The following is a 22,311-nucleotide window of genomic DNA, read 5'->3' as shown; positions in this document are numbered from 1 at the left end:
CATTGTGTCCCAATCAATACGCGATTCCCATAACTCTTGCAATAGGAATTTTATTCTAACAAAGTGTGCAATGAATCCAACTAGGTCATAAATTTTACCCGCAATCTGTAAATAACTTGTTTTGTAGCGTGTTTCCAATCAGTTGGTTTTAAAAGCAGTTGTACATCTAATTTAAATGTATCCTCACCAGAATCCCAAATTATTCCCAGCACATTTAATATTTTCTTTTTCAAGCTATTTTTCTTACTAATTATGCCAATTATTTTTTTAAAGATATACAGAATTTGATTTAAATTTTGTTAAGTTCATACAAGCATCTTGAAAAATTTTAACTTCATCAGTTGTTAATGAGAAAGTTTTGTCTACGGAGTCTGCTGCATGGATGAGATCGTCAACATAAAAAGACTTACTTAGCATGTCAACAACTTTACTATCTTTCTTTTCATAATACCCAAATACCTTAAAGCCTAAACTATTGTCAGAAGAATTATCAAAGCACAAGAACCTTAAAAAATTCCTGTCTTCAATTTTAATTTGGTGAAAAGCCTTCTGTATGTCTGCAAAATGCAACTTTGTTTATGTGAAATTTTAAAATTATATCCAACAGATTAGGATTTAAATTTGGGCCCGATATTAAACACTCATTTAACGATTTATTGCCTTCTGACCTTTAGGAGGTTATCATAAACTATTCTCACCCTTGACGTCACCTTTCCTTCTTGTATGACGAGCCTGTGAGACATATAATAAGTTACGTTCATTTTCAACAAACTTATATCATTCAATAATTCCTTTTTCTGTTTGTTCTTTAATTATATTATCATATTCATTATACAAGTAATCATTTCCCTTCCTTTTTTTTTTTAGTCTGAGAAATTTTTGTTTAGCAACAAAAAAATTATCAATGAGTTGTAATTTTTTTTCCTTCTGAGAAAGTTTTGGTTGTATAGACCATTATAAAATTTCAAACTGTCATTGAAATGATTAATAGTATTTAAATCATTTTCTGAAAATGTTGTATTTTTATTTTCCAAAATGACTGCAAGTCAAATGTGCTTCCTTTGCCAGTAGATAAAAACAATGTATTAATTCGGGTATAATTATTTTCTACTTTACCCATCACAGTGTATCCAAATATCATTGGTACTATAAATAAACTATCATTGAAATATTATGCAGATGCCAGAAATGTTCGTCTCATTAACTGGAGAATCTGAAACTTCCAAACCCCTTCTAGTCATAAATTCTTTTTGATACCGGATGAGTCCTCAAACGGCAATAGGTAAAATCAATTCTGTTGCAATCACTTCCTCAACAAGGCAGTGATCTTTGTTTTTACTTTTAGACTGTATACGTCAAATTCTTCTGAGTCATCATATTGATTTTCAAACATATTTTGTTAAACATTCTTTTCTAATGACTTGCAATTTTAAATTTTGCGCTAATTTGTCGGTGATGAAATTTCTTTTGCTGCCCAAGTCAATTAACAATCATATGATTCTCAATTTATTTTTTTATTTCCAGCAGCAATGGAACGTGTATGTGAAAGCACACTAGTTTCAGGTTTCAGAGTATTAAAGTTTTATTTTTCATATAGCATCAGGCTTAACATCTTCCCTTTTCTTTTGATTTGGAATGGCAAAAAAGCTTATTATGATTGAAATTGAAGAATAGTCATATAAAAGCAAAATTTTGAAAATTAATCTTGGTTAAATTATGATTTATTTTTGAAATACAGTGGTAAAACATATATACTAATGAAAATATGCAAAATATTTATTAGAAATGAAGTTTAGTATGATAAATTTCTAAATGAGGTTCGAGGCAGAGTCCTACTTTGCAATCTTTCACCAAATTCGCATTTCTTTGCAAATTGTTCTCATGGGATTGAGAATTGAACTTCAACTGCCAGGGTAAACACTGGAATTTCCTTTTGAATGCTTAGCTGAATAATTTGCAAATGGAACTGTAATAAAAGGTGAAAATTATATTTTGCAATGGGTTATCCTTTTCATAAATGATGTAAGCATTTCACAGAAAAGCTGGTAAAATACTTTGCATATCATTTTTGCATCACTGTCAAACATTTTGAATAGAAAATGGAGCTTCAGTTTTATCACTATCCACAGAGGAATCCGAGAAATTCTCATCAGTTTCACTATAACTATCTTCAATATACTTGAAATAAGAATCAAAACTGCTATTAGTGTCAAAAATATTGTCAGGAATGTAGGTTATGTCATTCGCGAAACACTTTCTGGTAGACATCCTTGAACTTTGAAAAGAGCATATAAAATGGTGTAAAATATTCTTGTATATTTCACAAAAATATGGACAACTAACACTGTTAACCCAGATCTGAATAAACAATTAAACACCACAGAAAAACCGAAATAAAACCATGAACGGGAAAAGAGTGTTGCACAGTTAAAAAGACATAAAAAATGCCTGCGGGAATCGTCGGTTGCGCAAATTTTGCTATTTCTCTGTTGCCCGTGGAAATTGTGGGATATGCAGCGAAAAGGTTAAACAAACCCTAAAAAATTTTTATCATATAGTTTGTAAATGTTAATGCAATTGATAATTAAATATTTTAAAATTTTTATAGATTGTTTTATAATTTTTTTTTTTTAAACATTCATTTGTTATCTTACAAATAGTGTTTTGCTGTTTGATATTTAAATGAAAGTAGCATTTCAAAGATTACCCCAAAAGAAAAGAAAAGAAAAAAAAAAAAAAAAAACCACCTTTTATTTTATAGCAGGTTAATTTAGTAATAGTAAACTGTCTGAAATTTTGTAATAATGTGGTATTTGGTATTTTTTTATTACTGTGTTATTTTTATCATACTTTTTTTATATATTATTCAATTTTTTTTTTTTTTTTTTTTCATTTTACAGTTGAATATTTTGTGAAATAGGCTATCCATAAATTTGAATTTAAGCATGTATAATGTTAATATGTTGGAAGTTAGAAATAAGAAAATTAATTTGTTATTTTTAAAGTTATTATTTGTTTTCATAGGTTTTAAATGAGTCTGTCCTTGATAGCGAAAATTTTATTCCACTTAGAAGAAATACAGCTGAAAGATTTTTTAACTTTGTTAGAGAAGTAAGTTTTTTATCAGAAACATTTAATTATGTATAAAATATCTTTTGTTAAAATTATTTGCACTCAGTATGTAAGTGATTACTTTGATTGAGTGTTATTTATTAATAATTAGTTTTTATTCTTATTTTATATGTAATGATTCATTTGCATAAAATCATGTCTAAAATCTGAGTTATTAAGAAATTAACAGCATCCATTATCTGAGTGATTTAACATACTTAAGTCAGATGGTTTAAAATTTTGCTTATTAAAGCCTATGAATCTTGTATCAGAAGAAAATAAATTGCTATTAATAGTTGTAGTGACCTTCAGCTAAAATTATTTAGAAAGTTTAAATGATGAATTAATTTTTTGTAGGTCATCAATGATTTCATTTCCAGTTCTTATTTTGTGTAATTATTATTATTTCCATTTTCTTCAATAAATGGTGTGAGATTATATTTTCTACTTTAAGGTAAGGAAAATATAAGAAGATGTATATGTAAGTGAATGTTGAATTATTGCTTGCATTAATTCATATCCCAGGTTGAATTTTTTTACCAGCTTCCAAAATTTTCCTGCTGGATAGTCTCTTGAATAATGCAATTTTTGTTGAGATCCTGCTGTTCTAAGCCTCATCTTTCTTTTGCCCAAACACTTCAGTTTCTGCTATCAAGCACTATAGTTTTTACTGTGTTCATTGCTGTAACAGCAATGTTTTAGTAAAACTGGACTGTGGTCCATTGAAACTGCAGTCAGCAATAAATTCTCTCTTATATATGCCAGTTATTAAGTTGAACTCTATTTGCTTATTATTAACCTTTTAATAGAAGCTCAACTCACATTCCAGTTACATACGGGGAGCGCAAATGAACCAGCTTGCATTACAAATTTATGACTGACAGCTCTCATGTATATTTGGGGAGACAGACTTCCGTAATCTCACACCAACGAAAGAGTTAAACTGCATGGGTAACATGTTATTGCTAGACAACAGCTGAAATTTACTTATTACAGTTATATAGTTTTAGTGGATTTTTAAGTAATAACTTAAGTTACAATGCAAAATAGTATTAAATTTTTGTATTAATGTAATAAAGATAACTACTCTCGACAAGCAATGATAAGAGTAGTATTGTAGCTTTGAGTTCACTTTGCTGTACAGTGCCTCTTTTTATTCTAAACTCATTGAGGAGCTGGCAGAATAGCTGCCAAATTTACCTTCATGGAAAAAGATTGACAGCATATGTTCTAGAAATATATAGCTCTTTTTTATTATATAGATCGCTTAAAGTTGGTATCCTTCTTTTACATCTGTTACTGTAATTCTTACTAGTTTAGGACTTTATTTGGATTTCTAAAATTCATTTTTGGAAATAAATTAGTTATATATATATTTTTCCAGATTCATTCAGAAGTTGTGCCAAATGCTTCTAAAAATACAGTTTCAGTTGAGTAAGTAGCATTCATTATCTTGCTTATTTATATTGGGGTTCAGTCTCATTTTTAACTTTGTGTAATGACAAAACAGCCTGTAAATAAGTATATAGTGTTAAATTTTTATTAAGTTAGTTTTTCAGTAGAGCTTGTGATGATTATAAGACTGCTATCACACATCCGTTTATTTCGGAAAAACAACTGTTTGGAGCAATTTTTCTGCTCTGTCACAACAGCCAATCACCATTCTCCATTACAAACAAGCTGATTTGTTAAAAACGAACAATTTGCAATTTTTTTTGAAAGGAAGGAAAAAATTGCGCGTTTTTCTTTCAATAGTGAACCAGGCAGAAAAATTATCTGTAACAGTTGTTCGTATGAAACAAGTGCATATGTGATATGAGCCTAACAGTTCAAATATCTGGACTAACTGGAATTCATGTAGTTTTTTTTTTTTTTTTTTTTTTTTTGTGTGTGTGTGTGTGTGTGCTTGTTTTGTATATTATTGTATTTTATTTTTCAAAAAAGATTTCATTTTTAAAATATATTACTTTATATTTCAATTAAGATTGACATTTTATTCTCAACAATAAAAAGTAAAAATACTGAAACAAACAAACCAAAAAAATTATGTATATGGAAGGACTAATAGAAAAACCTACTGTAATTATGTCATGCAATGTAAGGTGGAAACTCTTTGAATCGAAGAAATATTCACAATATTTGTTATCTCTGAGCAGTGGAGTATGTAGTAAATAAGGACAGTAAACATGTAAAAGGTGTAATATCTTTTGCATTAATGTTTCTAAACAAAATACACTCATGGACAAAAAAATTAGAACACCAAGAAATAAATGCGGGATCGTAACGAAACTTGCAGTGAAGGTACATGTTGGGCAGATATGCAAATGATTAGAAATGCAGCATGATTGTGCATTACATATAGCCGATAGAGGGCGTTGAACATCGTACTCTGTGGAGTATAAAACAGATAACCAAAGCTTGTTTGAGTGTGCTGAATTATTTACAAAGGAAGAGCTGAGGTAGACATGCCATTACGCCGTGTTCGAAGACAATATGAGCAGTTGTTGAAGTTTGAGAGGGGGAGAATCATCGGGATGATGGAAGCTGGGTGGTCATCTAGGCAAGTAGCTCGTCAATTAGGCCGCTCTAAATGTGTTGTAAAGAGGTGTTGGGATTAGTGGACCCGAGAGATGTCATTCATGTACACGAAGACCAGACTCAGGATGCCTTCGACAGACCAGTCGTTAAGACCACCACCAAATCTTAAGAAATGCACGCGTACAGCCAACTGCTTCATCAGCCGCCATCCAGGCACAGGTAGCACCTTCACTGGGGCCCCTGTGTCTTCTCGAACCATACAAAGGCACCTGGCTGAAGGACAGTTGGCATCGTGGCGCTCATTATGTGTGCTGTCTTTGATGCCCACCCTTCGTTGCCTCCGTTTGGAGTGGTGTCGAGCACGAGGAAACTGGACTGCAGCGGAATGGAACCATGTCGTCTTTAGCGACGAATCCAGATTCAATCTCGGCAGTGATGACAATCGTGTTCGTGTGTGGAGAGTCCGCGGTGAACGCCTCAATTCTGCCTTTGCTGTACAGCGACACATCGCTCCCACAGCTGGTGTGATGGTATGGGGTGCCATTGCCTACAATACACGGTCACCCTAGTATTGTTCCGTGGCACCATGACAGCCCAGCGGTATGTTCATGAAATCCTGCAACCACATGTATTGCCACTCAAGCAATGGCTCCCAGGAGCCATTTTTCAACAAGATAATGCTCGGCCTCATACGGCAAGGTTGTCAAAAGACTGTCTCCACACTGTTACTACCCTTCCTTGGCCTGCCCGATCCCCAGATATGTCTCTAATCGAGCATATCTGGAATCATTTGGGACGACGAGTTGGGCATCCCACGAGTTTGAACGAACTAGAGGCAAGTTTACAGCAAATATGGAATGAAATGTCTCAAGACATCATACAGAACTTTTATGACTAAATTCCCGATCGTATCGCATTGTGCATTCGCGCTAGAGGGGGTCCAACGGAGTATTCTTTTGCCTTTTTCTCTGAAGTAAATTATCCTTTTCCCTTGATTTTCTTATCATTTACTTATATCAAAGTAGTCATTACAAATGCAAAATTTTGTTTCATTTTGACGACTCCTTCTTGGTGCTCTAATTTTTTTGTCCATGAGTGTATTTGTAAAACTTTGTGGACCAATCTGCATGTTATATTCAATCATTTAAATTTATTTAATAGTTATGAACTACAGTATATGTCCTTCTGATTTTAACAAAGAAAAATATTTAAAATTATGAATAAATTCATGTCAAGCTTAATTTTGCTTCGCTTTGAAAGAACAAACAGTGCAGATTATTAGGGGGTCTGAACGTAAGAAATGCAGTAATCTCAGTATAAGGTGTGACTTTTATGAGGAAATTTTGTAATGGAATGATTCTAATTGATTTCGCATTAAGCCATTGTTAGAAGGAAAGACCATTCATTAAAAAGTTAAGTGCAGTTAAGGTACTAAACTGCAATTTTATTTTGACATGCATAATTTTTAAAATCTTCTTCTGTTGTTGTCCAGAAGTTAATTCAGAAAGATTAAATAGGGCTAAAAGTATCTAAAACAGCCCAAGCAACGTCGACTATCCTCTAAGAATATAGGAGCAGACACTTGAGGGAGGGGAAACAATTCTGAAGAGCCTGGCTTGTATAGTAGAACAGTTAAAGATGTGTATTAGAGAAAATTGTGTACCAGGTTAAACTGCTGTAATGTTGAGTGCCATTTCAGGCTTCTTTGGCGAGGTAGTCGGCCTGCTCAATACCAGAAATATTGATGTGTGCTGGAATTCACTGTAGAGTGCAGGCTTTTGGATAGCTTTATTGTATTCATAAGCATATGAGTACAACGATGTTCTGAGCAAGTTGAGAATTTCCCCTCGGGATCGCCTGGAGCACAGATTTAGAATCTGATAAATTATGATGCCACTGGAATTCTGAATTGCTTTGGAGTGAAAAATATCCAAAGCACCCTTGGTAGCTACCAGTTTGCAGTTTGCAGGTGTAATTTAAGGCAATTTCTGCATCAGAAATTCTATGGGATTCATGTTTGCCATTTGCATACATAAAATACATGCTAGTGCCTTCTTTATTGAGGTCAATGTCAGAGTAACAATCTTTGTAGGCAATAGCTAGGTAGCCTACAGAGATGGTACGCTTATGTGGCGGCTGACATATCATGTTCTGCAATCCAGGTTCATGTCAACAGATTTGTTTCAAGGCAATAAACTTCCTTCAGCTTTTAACTTTTTTGAGAGCAGATTTTTGTTATATGTTTCTCTCCAACCCCATTTCATTTAAAAGAAGTATTTAACATATAGTTTTGTAAACTATGTAGAAAGATATCCGTTTTGAAAATAAGTTTAGTTGCCTTGAACTAAAAAGCATCAGCTTTGTATAATAACTTTATTGCTATTCTAAAAGATGAAATATTTAAGAGAAAAATTGCCTGCAGCGAAGTGCGGCTAAGATCGCTATTCTACTGAAACATAAACATGAACAACTGTTGCCACTCACACAAACTTAATAGTAAATAAAGCACGTTGCCAGTAACAAGATTATTGCAAAAATCATAACATAAAATTAAGCAGTGAGGAAATAAAATATACAAAGAAAAAAAAAGGAATGCAAATATTAAATATGCATCCAACATTAACTCCCACCCTTGCCATTGCATTAACAATAGATCATTCCCGATGCAATGGCAATGGTAAAAGTTTTACTATAGGTCTTTTAAAATAACCATTAACAGTTTTTACTGTAACACCTCTAACATTGCCGTCCTTTCCTGGATGGATTTCAACAATGCGACCTAAAGGCCAAACACCAGGAGGCATGTTGTCCTCCTTAATTAATACAATATCACCTACAGACAAATTTGGAAGTTGTTGCTTCCATTTGTATCTTTGTTGTAAGGAATTTAAATACTCCTTATAATATCTCTTCCAAAAGCCTTGTTTCATTTGTTGTAATAATTCCCATCGTTTTAATAAAGTGGGTTTGGGAATATTAGAAAAATCCTGTTCTGGGATGCTAGTAATAACATCCCCAGTTAAAAAATGTGATGGAGTCAAAGCATCTAAATTACCTACATCATTGTGATTAGTTTTAGATAAGGGGCGTGAATTTAACACAGCTTCAATTTGAGTTAGTAAAGTAGTTAATTCTTCAAATGTTAACTTTGTCTCTCCTATCATTCTTTTCAAATGAAATTTTATGGACTTGATCCCTGATTCCCACAAACCACCAAAGTGGGGAGAAGCAGGTGGAATCATTTTCCATTCCATAGTTATTTCAGCCAAATAATTTAAAATCAATTCATTGCTGTTAAGTGAAAGTAGCAGAGTTTGCAATTCGGACAATTTTCTTTTTGCGCCAACAAAGTTCGTACCATTATCCGAAAATAAGTATCGAGGTGTACCACGCCTCGATACAAATCGCCTAAGAGCAGCAATGAAAGAATCTGCAGTTAAGTCGCTAACTACCTCAATATGGTAAGCTTTGGTAGCTAGACATACAAAGCTATATAACCTTTAGTGGTCTTAAAGCAACGACCTTTGTAACATTTCAAAATTACAGGACCGGCATAATCAATACCTGTGCTAAAAAATGGTCTCTCAAGTGTTACTCTTTGTTTTGGCAAGTTTCCCATTAACTGATTATTAGATGACAATTTATATCTGTGACAAACAATACATTTATGGATAAAAGACTGAATAAGTTTCTTACCATTTACAATCCAATAGCTTTGCTTTAAAATGTTAGCTAGTAAACTGGGCCCTGCATGCATATAAGTTACATGATATTGTTTAACAAGCAACAAAGCAATCCTGTGTTGACCTGGTATAATTATGGGATGCTTAGCATTGAATGACAAGTCAGAATTTTGCAGCCTACCTCTCACCCGTAAAACACCATCATCATCTAGAAAAGGAAAAAGTGAGCTTAAAACACTTTTAGGACTTAAAGATGAATTATTTTTGAGATCCTTTATATCTTTATGGAAGTGCACAAACTGGATCCATTTAATGATCAACTTCATAGCTGCTTGCCTTTCATTAGATGAAGGCTGCAGGACTTTTTAACCTATTATCTTCCGAACCAAAGACCCGTTCTTTGCACCTAGAAATAAATCTTAAACAAAAAGAAATTACATTAACTATTTTAGATAAAGAAGAACAGTTCTGAAATAAATTGTCCAGAGTGTCATTAGTCAAATAAGCCGTTGTACAAAAAATTGATTTTGTCCTTTGTTCAGTTAAGACAGTTGCATCACTGTTAGTCTCATTACTGACAGAACATTGTAGAGGCCACTTTGAACTGTCGAACGCTAAGAATGATGGCCCATGCCACCATAGGGATATGTTCGGTAGAACTTTAGGATCGATTACTCTAGAAGGAAGATCGGCAGGATTCTGTTTCGACGAAATATAGCTCCACTGTTGATAGGGAATAGCATCTAATATTTCTGAAGTCCTGTTTGCCACAAAAGGCTTCCATTTTCGAGGATGAGCTGCTAACCAACAGAGAACAACCTTAGAGTCAGTCCAAGCGTGAAAGGAAATTTCAGTACTAGAGAAGGCTTTACGGACAGCTTTGATTAATCTGGCAAGGAGCAATGCACCTAGGAGTTCCAGTCTAGGTATGGACACTTGTTTAATGGGAGCAACTTTGGTTTTAGCAACCACCAAATTGACTTCATTTCTGTCGTGAGATGTTGGTTGAACACAGTAGATAACAGCAGCGTAAGCAGATTCTGACGCGTCACAAAAACCATGCAGATAGATGTGGTTAGACGTAGTTTGAAGCCACCTCGAAATTTTAACATTTTTTAGAGCCTTAAGATCTTTTTGAAGTCGCTGTAACTTCTCTTCCCATTCTTTAGGCAGTGGGGCATCCCAGTCAAGTTTTAAAAACCACAATTGCTGATAAAACATTTTCAACTTGACTGTACATGGTGATAGCAAGCCAAGAGGATCAAAGATTTTAGAAAATTGAGAAATGAACCTTCTTTTAGTAATTTCAGTCCCCAAATCCATAGAAATGTTAAATAAAAATACGTCTTCTGTAGAGTTCCAAAACAGCCCTAAAGTCTTGGCACATTCATCTGAGTGAACTTCCAGGTCACCTTCTTCATGATTATCAATGGATAAATTTTCGAGAAGCTTTGAGCAGTTTGATCTCCATTTCCTTAAATTAAATCCACGTTTCTGTAATAGCTGTGAAAGCTTAGAATATAGGTCAACTGCTTCCTCTAAACTGTTTGCTCCAGATAAACAATCATCTACATAGAAATAATTTTTGAGAACGGAGGATACATGAGGATGATCCTGTTCTGCATCCAAAGCAATTTGCCACAAACAGCGTGTTGCTAAAAATGGTGCAGATGCAGTGCCATATGTAACTGTACATAATTTATATGTCTGCATTTTTGAATTAACAGATTCTCTCCAAACAAGTCTTTGTAAATGTTGATCCTCAGTATCTACTAAAATCTGGCGGTACATTTTTTCTATGTCAGCAGAAAAAGCTATTTTATGTATACGAAAGTTGAGCAATATTGAAAATATATCTCGTTGTAGTGTTGCACCTACCCCTAAAACAGAGTTCAAAGAAACTGAATTTTTAGGTTTACATGAACCGTCAAATACTACACGAAGTTTAGTGGTAGAGCTAGTCGGTTTAACAACAGCATGATGCGGTAGATAATATACTTGCTTATTTTCTTCATTCTTAACAACTGGAACCATATGATTTAAAGTTTCGTATTCTTGCATGAACTCCTTGTATTGCCTACAAAGTTCTTTATCTAAATCAAATTTTCTTTCCATGGATAGAAGACGAGAAATAGCCAAAGGTTTGGAGTCGCCTAACTCTTCAGCATTACTGAAAATGGGCAGTCGGACAACAAATCTGCCATTTCCGTCTACTCGATAATTTTCTTTAAAATGATTCTCACAAAACTCTTCTTCAATCGTTGACTTCTGATTTTGGAACGTTAATTCTTCCAACTCCCAAAAACGCTTAAGTGTTGCATCGACGTTATCCTCAATATATAAACTAATGCGATTAACACTAATGGGATGCGGAGTATTGCCTTCTGTTTTAATTCTGCCTGATACAACCCAACCAAAAATAGTATTTTGCGCAATTACATTTTTATAGCCAACAGTCTGCCCTGGCTGAAGCAGAGAAAAGAAATAGTCAGCTCCAATTATCATGTCTATTTGAAATTCGGATCTGCAAGATTAATTGAATTCAAATAATCAAGGTCCTTGCTATCAATCTTTACTGAAGGCAAATGCGAAGTTAATTTTTTAAGAATATATGCTTGTATTAAAACACCATTTTTTTTCAACTCAGATTTCGGAAACAATTTTACATTTACATAACCACAAGTCAAAGCTGCTTCAGAATTACCAAGTCCCTTTACGCAAATACGGGCATTTTGTCTGCGTATATTTAATTGTCGAATAAATGATTCACTGATGAAAGAAGCTTCACTTCCACTGTCAAAAAGAATGATACATTCATGACCTTGACCAGCAGAGTCGTAAATTATTACTGCCACCGTTGGTAAAAATGAAGTACTCTGACCCTGAATAGAAAAACTCGAAATATTATTTTGTTCGTCTGAATTAGAAATTTGTTCATCAGATGGAGATGAATTTGACACAACTACGTTATTACTTTTAATATCTTCATGCAGTAAAGTATGGTGTTTTGCTTTGCAAATAGAACACACATTCTGCGATGAACAAAATTTTAATTGATGATTTCCGAAACAATTGAAGCATAATAAATTCTTGAGAATTATATTTTTCCTAGTCGTAATATCTGCACCTTTAAATTTATAACACTTTGATAAAAAATGAGAACCATTGCAATGCTGACATTTTAGAACAGAATTTTTATTATTATGTGAAACATTCTTCGAAACAGAGCACTGATTTTTATGCGATACTCGCTTTTCGTTATTATGAGTGTTTAACATTTCAAGTGAAACACATCTTGAGTTTAAGAATTCCAAAAAACATTCTAAGGTAGGAAATTCTTCTTCACCATTTTTTTGTGACCATAAATGGCGCGTTTCCGGATTGACTTTTTCTAACAAAAAATAAATTAGCCAAACATCTCTAGACGAAGCCTTTTCACCAAGAGATTTTAATCCACGGATAACTTCATCAGATGTATCAGATAGTTTTCTTAGATTAACAGAATCAGCGCTAGTAATTTTGGGTTGCTCAAGAAATGTTCTGACAAGCGACATTACAATTTGATTTTTTCTATCATAACGATTCATCAATTTGTCCCAAGCCTCATCGTATGTAGTTTCGGAAATCGGAATGTGCTTAATAATAGCAGCTGGTTCGTCTTTTAAAAGTCCTATCAAATATTGGAATTTCTGAATTTTCGCTAATGACTGATTGGTATGAACTGTCGCCATGTACAGATCTTTAAAATTAAGCCAATCAGTATATTTACCATTGAAACTCGGAATGTTTAAATGCGGAAGTTTAAAGCTAGCCTCAACTGCAGTGGGATTTGAAATCAAAACATTTCTGGCCGTTACGGATTCAATGGCGGATTGATACATTACTTTCATTTCAAAATATTTAGCTTCGAATTCAGCAATTTCAGAAGCTTCTTCGGGTAAAGCAGCATCATAGTGATCAAATTCTTTAAATATTTGTTCAATTCTTTCTAATCGTGCTTTTAATTCCGTTAAACTTAACTGATTACTGAAACTATTGTGAAGCCGCGTTAGGGTAGATTTCATTCGTCCTCTTAATCTTTTAAGATCAGATTCACTTAATTCTGTCGTTATTACCATGAATAATGATTAATAATCACAAATAACTTCAACAAGATACTTAAGCAGCAAAAATATTTCCGCTTATCTTTCTGACGTCACGCGGACGATTCGCAGTACCAGTACTTAAAAGTTCGTTAAACACAGTTCTAAAGCATATAATAATAACACATTAAATAGCATTAAATGCCTCACCTGGGGAACCAAATAGTTGCCTTGAACTAAAAAGCATCAGCTTTGTATAATAACTTTATTGCTATTCTAAAAGATGAAATATTTAAGAGAAAAATTGCCTGCAGCGCAGTGCGGCTAAGAACGCTATTCTACTGAAACATAAACATGAACAACTGTTGCCACTCACACAAACTTAATAGTAAATAAAGCACGTTGCCAGTAACAAGATTATTGCAAAAAATCATAACATAAAATTAAGCAGTGAGGAAATAAAATATACAAAGAAAAAAAAGGAATGCAAATATTAAATATGCATCCAACAAAGTTAGTTGCTGTGTTTTTCAATGAGTAATTATATCTAAAGAGAGTATTTTAAATTATGAGGCTAAAACATTTGTCAGTTTTTAAAATAATTCTAATTAGCTTATTTGCTGTAAATATCTGATTTTAATATTAACGTATTATTTTAGTTATGCAAGCTAAAACTTTTTAATTGTTCTTAAGGACCAATTTTGAGAAATCCAGAGAGATATGAGAATATTCAATCAGTGATCAATGAGAATATTGAGTTATGTGCAAAATTTTTACCTCTCTCTCTCTCTCTCTCTTTTTTTTTTTTTTTTTTTTTTTGGTAGCCTTTTTATTTTGAAAAAAAAAATTCCTGTGCTCATTAGCTGCTGACAGATCAGCATAAGATTCTCTGGCATTCTGTCTAGGAAAAAGGCACTGGTTTGAGCATTGCACACTGCTTCTAAATAAGCTAGAGAGAACAAAAAAATTATGCTACACAATGCATATCAGGTATTTTGTAAGAGCATTATGTAAGCCACAGTTTGACAGAAGTACACTGAATGTTATCTGTTATGCACAATAACAATGCTGCATGAAATTGCACATGCTAGTATTGGTTTTAACATGTTGAGCGGCACACGTATTTTTTAGGCAATCCCGTTCAGGTCATGCGCGCCACTTAAAAGCGCTGCTATTGTAGGACCAGTGATTCTTATCACAGTATAAGATAGTTTACATTTGGGACATAATTCCTATAGGCATTCATTCAACATGTCACGCGCCAAGTCTGTTTTGCTTTCTTTACTGTTTGGCTAACTAGATAAGATTTTATTGAAATGGATTCATGGTCGGTGTTCCCTTTACAACAAACCAAGTGCATTGCAGTTCTTGGCCCCATGCAGACAAAAACTTTCTTTAGCCCTGAGCATCAAAATGTCAGTCCAAGAGTGTGAAAGCAATAGCAGCAGTGAAATTATTCTTGCTAGAAAACGGCCCTGAGTGGATGTATTTTTATCATCTTCTGACGAGGAGGAGGAGATTGTTGGAGAATGGCAGCCTGAACGGAAAGTCTAGTGTCAGCCACAAATGGTTGATGTGGTGCTGAACATTTTAATTTTTCAGTAATGCTGTGGTAATTAGGGCAGGAAGAGCTTAGAAATTGAAAGACAAGCTCCTGTTTAGAAGCTAATGAAAATGAGTCACATAATACAAAAATTGTTTAATTAAAAGAAATACTGACAAAGCATTTGTTATATGTAAGCAGTGACTTGCACAGTAAATAAAAGACAGTAAACTTATAAAAGGTATAATTGCTTTTACACTAATATTGTTTAACAAGTTATATATTTATCAAATTTTGTAGACTAAGCTGCTTTTTGTATATATATATATATGAATTAGATGAATAACCTTTTAGACAATAATAGGCTCACCAGCAGCAGAGCATTAATGTCGCCAGACACTAGTAGTTCAGTCTGGGGTTTGAATTCCAGCAAATGGGCTAGCAGCATGACTATTTTCATGGTTTTCCTCATCTGTAACATGTAGACAAGCCAGTTTCCCTTAGAAAATCTGTCACTAAGGTATCCCTTCCCTTAGTCAGATAGCCTTCAAGTGCTTTGCCATAATTAAATTAAAAAAGAAAAAAAAAGTCAATTTTAGAAAATGTGTTCTGTTATTTGTTGTTATAATTTAAAGAAAGAAAAATGGAAATGCATAAATTAACTTCAAGCTTAATTTTAGTTGGCCTAGAAAGGATAAGCAGTCTGGATAATTACAGTTTTAGACATTGTAGTGTTGAAGAATTGGTGGAGAAGTGTAGGATTTCATAGGATTACCTTAAATGAGTGCCTTACTGGCTAGATATGATAAAATTGGATACTTTTTGATTTATCAGACAGACAGAGGTGAGTGAGTTATTTCAAACTTTGTCCAGTTAAATGCATTCAGATTTTTGTCAAAGGGTAACTGGTTATGAAGAATGGGTTCTGTGTAAGAAAGTTAAATGACATCATGCTGTTTGTAGACCAGACAAATCTCCAGGATCAGTTGCAAAATAAGGACATCCAGAAAACGTTCTGAGTGTCTAGCAAGATTTCACAGGAGTGATCTGTTAGAAGTTTCTGAAAATGAACTAAAGACTAAATGAGTTCTGCATTTCTATTAACATTCTATTTATATTAACATTTATAAACTATTTTCCATTAAATATTTAGAAGTATATTGCCTTTCCATTTAGTATTTAGATTACCTTCACAGAAAAGCATTTATCGCTGGTAAATTCTCTGACAGTAGATTTTATCACAACACAAGATTCCATACATCTGTTCAGACTCTAAGGTAGCTGTAGGTGTTTGGTTGGCAGTTCATACCATATCTCCTATATTCATTGGTTTTTTTCCCCCAACAGAATTTTATCTCTTTTATTTCATTCTACACTTTTCTCCAAGAACAGTAATATGGAAATATGGAGAATCTTCATCGTGGGCTGCAAAGTTTCTTCCACAAGAGAAGAGAAAAATGAAAAAATTATCTAATAAAAAGTAGCAGTTTGTAAATAATAATGAAGAATATATGATAGGTTGAGAACTAATGTGTTTTGCACCATAACTGAATCCTTTCCTTGAAAAATTCAAAATCATTTGTGCCCAATCAATACAACATATGTAATTGGTTGTTTGATAAATAATATTTTTATTATTAAAGTTGACTGTATATTTAAAAGACTAAATGCATGATATATGATTGTTTTAGAAATATCAAAATCTGCAAGCATATTGTTATAATTGGTCAAAAATTTTTAATATATATTTGTTCAAAGAGCTTCTTATATTGATTTTACATTTTGAATATTATTTCCATTTGTACTTTTGATATTTAATTTTTTTTAAATGTAATAAAGGATTGTTTCTTTTACATCCATTTCAGTTCAGTTTTAAATGGTGGTGATTTCTCAACAAATCTTCAGTTGGATAATAAATATGAGAAAAATTTTGATGAGCTTGAGGTGATAGCTAAAGGTGGATTTGGAACTGTGTGCAAAGTATGGAATTTTTTTAATAAATACCTCTTACTTTGATATATATTTATAAAGGAAAAATATGTGAAGAATTTATATAGCAGTATTTAAAAGAAATATAACAAGACCTTCTGCTCTGAAATTAAGCACGGTAATGCCTGCATTATGTCAGATAATGTTCTGGTCTGAGACCTACCTTAATTTTGTGAAGCTGTAAATAATTGAGTAATGTATGCAACACAATACTCGTACATCCTCTATAAATATAACAATATTTAATTGATAAATTATGTCTGTAAACTATTATTGAAATTAAATTATAAAAGCATACTGTGCATTGTGTGTAATTTTTTTGTATGCATTAAAATAAGTTTTATCCAAATTTATTCATTTTATCCTAATCTGAAAAAATAAATAAAAAGTAATTAATTTAAAAATAAATGAAAAGTAATTAATTTAAAAATAAAATAAAACACTACATCTGTATTTCATATATCATATGTTTTAATAATGAATCAATGGATATGGGAACATACTTGAATTTATCTTAGAAACTAATTACTTTGATTTTTTGAAGGAAAATTTATATTTTGAGGAATTTTTAATGATACAATGCTTGAAAGAAAGACATTTGCATTTAGTTTTGGAGTTTTTCTGAAATTCACCTAGAGCTTAAGAGAAGGAATTTTTTAATGTAATTTGAATCGTAATTTTTATTAATTCTAGATTTTGGAATAAGTTTTCCGGTAATTTCTTGATGGTTAGTATTGAAATAGCAGTTAATGGAATTAGACTGTGTTTAAGTAGCAGTTATTAAATATTTCTTAAACTATTAAAGAGGAAAAATACTTAATTATACTCAAAGTAATATGCATGTAACAAACTGAAATACACTGCCCTCCAAAGTTAAGGAAAAGCATAATTTTTTTTTTTTTTTTTTTTTGTCTAATTCTAGCATGAAGTAACATAGAAACAAGAAATTTATATGACATGTTCACTAAACAGTTCTTTAATGAATATGACATGAAATGTTTCTAAATTTCAAAACAGGCACAAATTACAACAAAAAATTGCACTCTTGGCACAGAAATCCAGTCTTGGAGAAGCAGTATACACACAGTTTTTTGAAGAAAAATGGGGTGGTAACATTACAAAAATGAGATCTAATAAGGAATGTGTCTGCCCCTACAGTGGCGGCAGCGATGTTCCTTGCTGTCAATTAAGTTGTCAGTCAGTGAAATGGGAAACAATGATCAGGCGCAGATTTATCCTTGTTCAAGCTCATCTAACGATCTTGAAGGTGGACTTAAAGCAGCAACTTGTCTCCCAAGGTAGTCCCAATGATACACTATAAGACTCAGGTCATGGGATTGAGCTGGTCATTCCATCCACTCCATACCATGATCTTCAAGATATTCTTCGGCAACCCAAGCTCGGTGCGATCGCACATTGTTGTCCATCAGAAGAAATCCAGGACCAATAGCAGTGGCATATGAGTGGACATATTGATCAGGAATCTCATCTCGGTATCTCAAACCAATCAAAGTTCCTCCATGGAACACATGCAGGTCAGTTAGTGTCACATAGAGAGATTCCAGCCCAAACCATTATTCCACCACCTCTGTAACTGTGTCTTTCAACAATGTGGAATTGGTTGTATCTGGTGCATTGTTCCTTCTAGATCAGCTGATGACTGAATCACTCTCTAGTGTGAACCTGGATTCATCTGTGAAGAGAACAGAGTGTTGTTTATGTTTCTGTTGTTTATGTGTCCTTGTTGACTGGCCCATGATGATGTATTCTCTTGCCCAACAAAAACGGGCACCTCTGTGTCCTTGGTTCAAGAGGACACAAACAACTGCATGTCTTGCATACAGTTGTTATGTCTTGCATACAGACCTGTATTGTGCAGGCATCTGTGCACTGAGCTGAGATTTTTGTTCCTGTTGCCATTAAATGATTTCAGATCGTTTAATGAGGCTGAGGCACAGTCATGTTACTCCTTCTTAGGGTCGAAAGAGCTAAATAATGGTCTCCCACAGGTTTTGTAACTCTAGGTCTGCTTGGAACATGTCTTCTAGACACAGAATCCTTGGATTCAAACTGATTCCATAGTTGGTGGACCACACCATGAGAGACACTGAGACATCTAGCAGCATCAGCTTGTGACATCCTCATGTCCATCCATCCGATCACCCACCACCTCAATGAATCGGTCAAACGACTTCTCATGGACACGACTTCTCATGGACATTGATAGACTCTCCTGAATGTTGTTCATGAAACTGTAATAACAACTGAAGATCAAAACTCATGAACAAAAATTATAATTTTTGCATTTTTTCTCCAACTCCATTTCTTTCTCTCTTTATAAGTATTCATTTCTATAAAATAAAAGTGCTAGCTATTGTTTTTGCATATATTTTTTTTAACTTTGTTACTGTCATGCATGTGAACTGTGAATTTAAACGTTACTGACATTTTTATTATAGTGAGCTTTGAAAAATATGCTGTTCCTTAACTTTTGGAGGGCAGTGTATTTCAGTAGCATAAAAAAATTCTTTTGATGTATTTTCTTCTTCTTCTATTTTTTTTTTTTTTAAAAAAACCTATCAAATTTTGGAGACTGAATATTTTCTGTTAAATTTATTAGCATTTTGTTCCTTTTTAAAATTTATTAAAGATGAATTTCAATGTGTTTCAGGCCCAGCACAAAGTTGATGGAAATATTTATGCTGTTAAAAAAATTATATTCAAGTACAAAAGTGATCCCGAGTACAATAGGGTAAATAAAATTCAATTTTTGTCTTTCTAAGCCATTTTATCTCATTACTGATTTTCGTAATTACTTTTTATGTTCGTTATTATTAAAGTCATTTGTAACCTATAATACACTGCTCATCAAAATTAAAGGATAATGATGAAATAAAATGTAACTGGTACCTAAAATTATTAATAGAAATTTCTACAAAAGCCTTAGTTAACATAAATTACAATGTTTGGCACCTGAATATTCGCACATTATTAAATATTTGGATTAAAGCCAAAATGATGGAAAAATTAAGTCACCTCTTATGTAAAAAAAATTTTTTTTGATGTGGTTTACGGTCACCTTGGACAGATATGCATACCTCACATCTTGATTTCACAGACTTTACCAAAATTTTAATCAAGTCTTGTAGAATTGTATGCCACTTTCTAAAAGTGCACTTTTCAGCTCCTGGGGGGTCTGAGCAGGAATTTGGCATGCTGAAATTTGGCACCCAAAGGCATCCTAAACATGCTGAATTGGGTTCAACTTGAGTGAGTAATATGGCCAATCCATTCAAATGATATCTTCTGTTTGCAAGTATTCTGATACCACATATACTTGATTAGGCCAATCATTGTAATCTAATAGAAAAAACTGTGGGTCAGTAGAACCCCTAAACAGTCTATCTTGAGATTCCAATACCTCGTCCGCATATCTTTGAGCGTGAGCGGTCACAGAACCTTCTTGAAAGATATCCAGCTCAGTGAGGCCAGTTCCCATAATTCCTCCTCAGACCATTAAACCATGCTTGCAAAAACTGATATTTCACAGACAAGGGAAGGTAATGTGCTTGTATCTTCCTCTCTCCAGGTCGAAACATGTCTAGAATCACAGGGCCTGCTTTAAATGAGCCCCTCTGGAAGCTGGAGTGAGTGGGACACAAACCATTGGTTTTCTCGCATACAGTCCAACCTCATTAAGTCTTCGTGCAGCAGTAGAATGGCTAATTAAAGTCTTGAAGGTCTAAAAACAAATACCTTGTAGTCGCTTCACAGTTTCTTCAAGTCAACAGAGCTAGAAAACGGTCTTCTGATGCAGTTGTTGCTCTTGGTCACCTTCGACCAGGTTTTCTGTGAACTGATCCAGTGTTTAAAAAGCTGCTCCCAAACTCTTGATAATATTTTTGTGAAAATTTCCAGAACTGTGAGGTGTTTCTTTTGGTAAAGTAAACTATATCAAGGTATGATCAGTTCTGTGTGCATTACCTGTATCTATTGCGAACCCATACGCACACAACAGTATTGTCAGCATGGTTACATCAGTGTATTTAGTTTTCAATGAGCATGCATATGATTTTTTGCCCTTATCTACTATTTTTTTTGGTTTTAGAATGCTTCTACAGGCTTTGGAAACAGCTTGTCATGCACTTGCAGAAGAAAAGCAGAGCTCCTGCAGCAATGATGATGGCTAATCCTGGCTATGAACATTTAGTGTGGCCTTTGTCAGATTCAGATGAGACAGAGATACACTGAGATTGATGCTTTTGCCGAAAACTAGGGATTGCCTATAATTTGAGAAATGCAATCATCAGGTGGAAATTCATCAGAGAATGTAGTTTTAAATACTATTTTGCAGTTCTGTGCAAATGCAACTCTTCAGCCTCACATGGACAGTCCAGCTGATATACTGTCTGTTTTATAATTTGATCTCAAATGTTCCAAAAATGAGTTTGACATATTTTCCAAAACATTTCTTAGAAGTCCTTTGATCTGGATATTTCGATGTATGAATAAGCAACTTCAAAAGAATGCCAGTGGTAGTTCATTTAACAGATTCTGTGGAGATCATGCTTTTTTTTTTTCATGCTCACTTGCCATGTTCTACATTAAGGTGTTAAAATTTATGGTATGCTAGCTGTTAAGCCCTTCGTCTGACAACAAAAAATTCAATTTTACAAGATAGAAGCAAAAAAATAATGTCGAAGCAATGTTTTGCTTACCCATAAAATCAAAAACATAAGCTTGACATACTACATTGTTGGTAAAGCTGTTTTATGTTTCAAAGAGACCTTCAAAGGTTGTATAAGAGAAAATATTTTTTAATCTGTCGGTGACCAAATTCAAGCGACTGAGAAATAGGATACATGTATGACATAAACAATCACTTCGGGAAAGAAAAAGGAAAAGTTGGAGAAATTCTTGGTGAAAGAGTCGTGTGGAAATTCGATAGCATTAATTCAAGATAAAAGTATGGTGCATGTATATGATTGTCACTTTACAAGTCTACTTGTTTTATGCAAACAATCACCTAGTTTACCAACTCGCAAAAGTTGTTAGCGAAATATTTTTGTATGAAAAAAAGAAATGATTTGTGCTTTAGTGGCTTGACTCTTAAAGTGGTTGGCTATGTGTTCTAATTATCATTAAATGGAAAACGTGAATATTACAAAAAAAAATCAAATATGAGTTTTTGAAGTAATGGAGTTTTATACCAAAATCGTGGGAGGAGGAGATGATAGGCAGATCAGATGGAATGAGTCTATGAAATAGATAAGTTCACCAAGTTATAGAAAGATGAAATTTTTGTTTGTTTATGAATGTAGCAGCAAACTCAGGGATTGATTTCTTTGAACTGAAGCATCAAAAA

At 33.4% G+C, this 22,311-nt stretch overlaps 1 protein-coding gene across 3 annotated transcripts in view; it reads left to right on the top strand.

Moving 5' to 3' along the window:
* LOC118202519 (eukaryotic translation initiation factor 2-alpha kinase 1-like) overlaps positions 1-22,311 on the top strand; it is an 89,571-nt gene that overhangs the window by 23,679 nt on the left and 43,581 nt on the right. For all 3 annotated transcript variants that reach the window (XR_015043485.1, XM_085825257.1, XM_085825262.1), the window contains exons 5-8: positions 3,025-3,111; positions 4,496-4,545; positions 16,823-16,937; positions 19,618-19,698. Coding sequence is in view for 2 of the 3 variants with exons in the window: in XM_085825257.1 (XP_085681383.1) it covers positions 3,025-3,111; positions 4,496-4,545; positions 16,823-16,937; positions 19,618-19,698 (333 nt within the window). In the remaining variant the exon portion in view is untranslated. The remainder of the gene's footprint in view (positions 1-3,024; positions 3,112-4,495; positions 4,546-16,822; positions 16,938-19,617; positions 19,699-22,311) is intronic.

Source organism: Stegodyphus dumicola, chromosome 1 (genome assembly GCF_044657685.1).
Source record: "Stegodyphus dumicola isolate Sdum_Otavi_A_Nest chromosome 1, ASM4465768v1".
Taxonomy (NCBI): domain Eukaryota; kingdom Metazoa; phylum Arthropoda; class Arachnida; order Araneae; family Eresidae; genus Stegodyphus; species Stegodyphus dumicola.
This window is presented reverse-complemented; position numbering and strand designations above follow the sequence as displayed.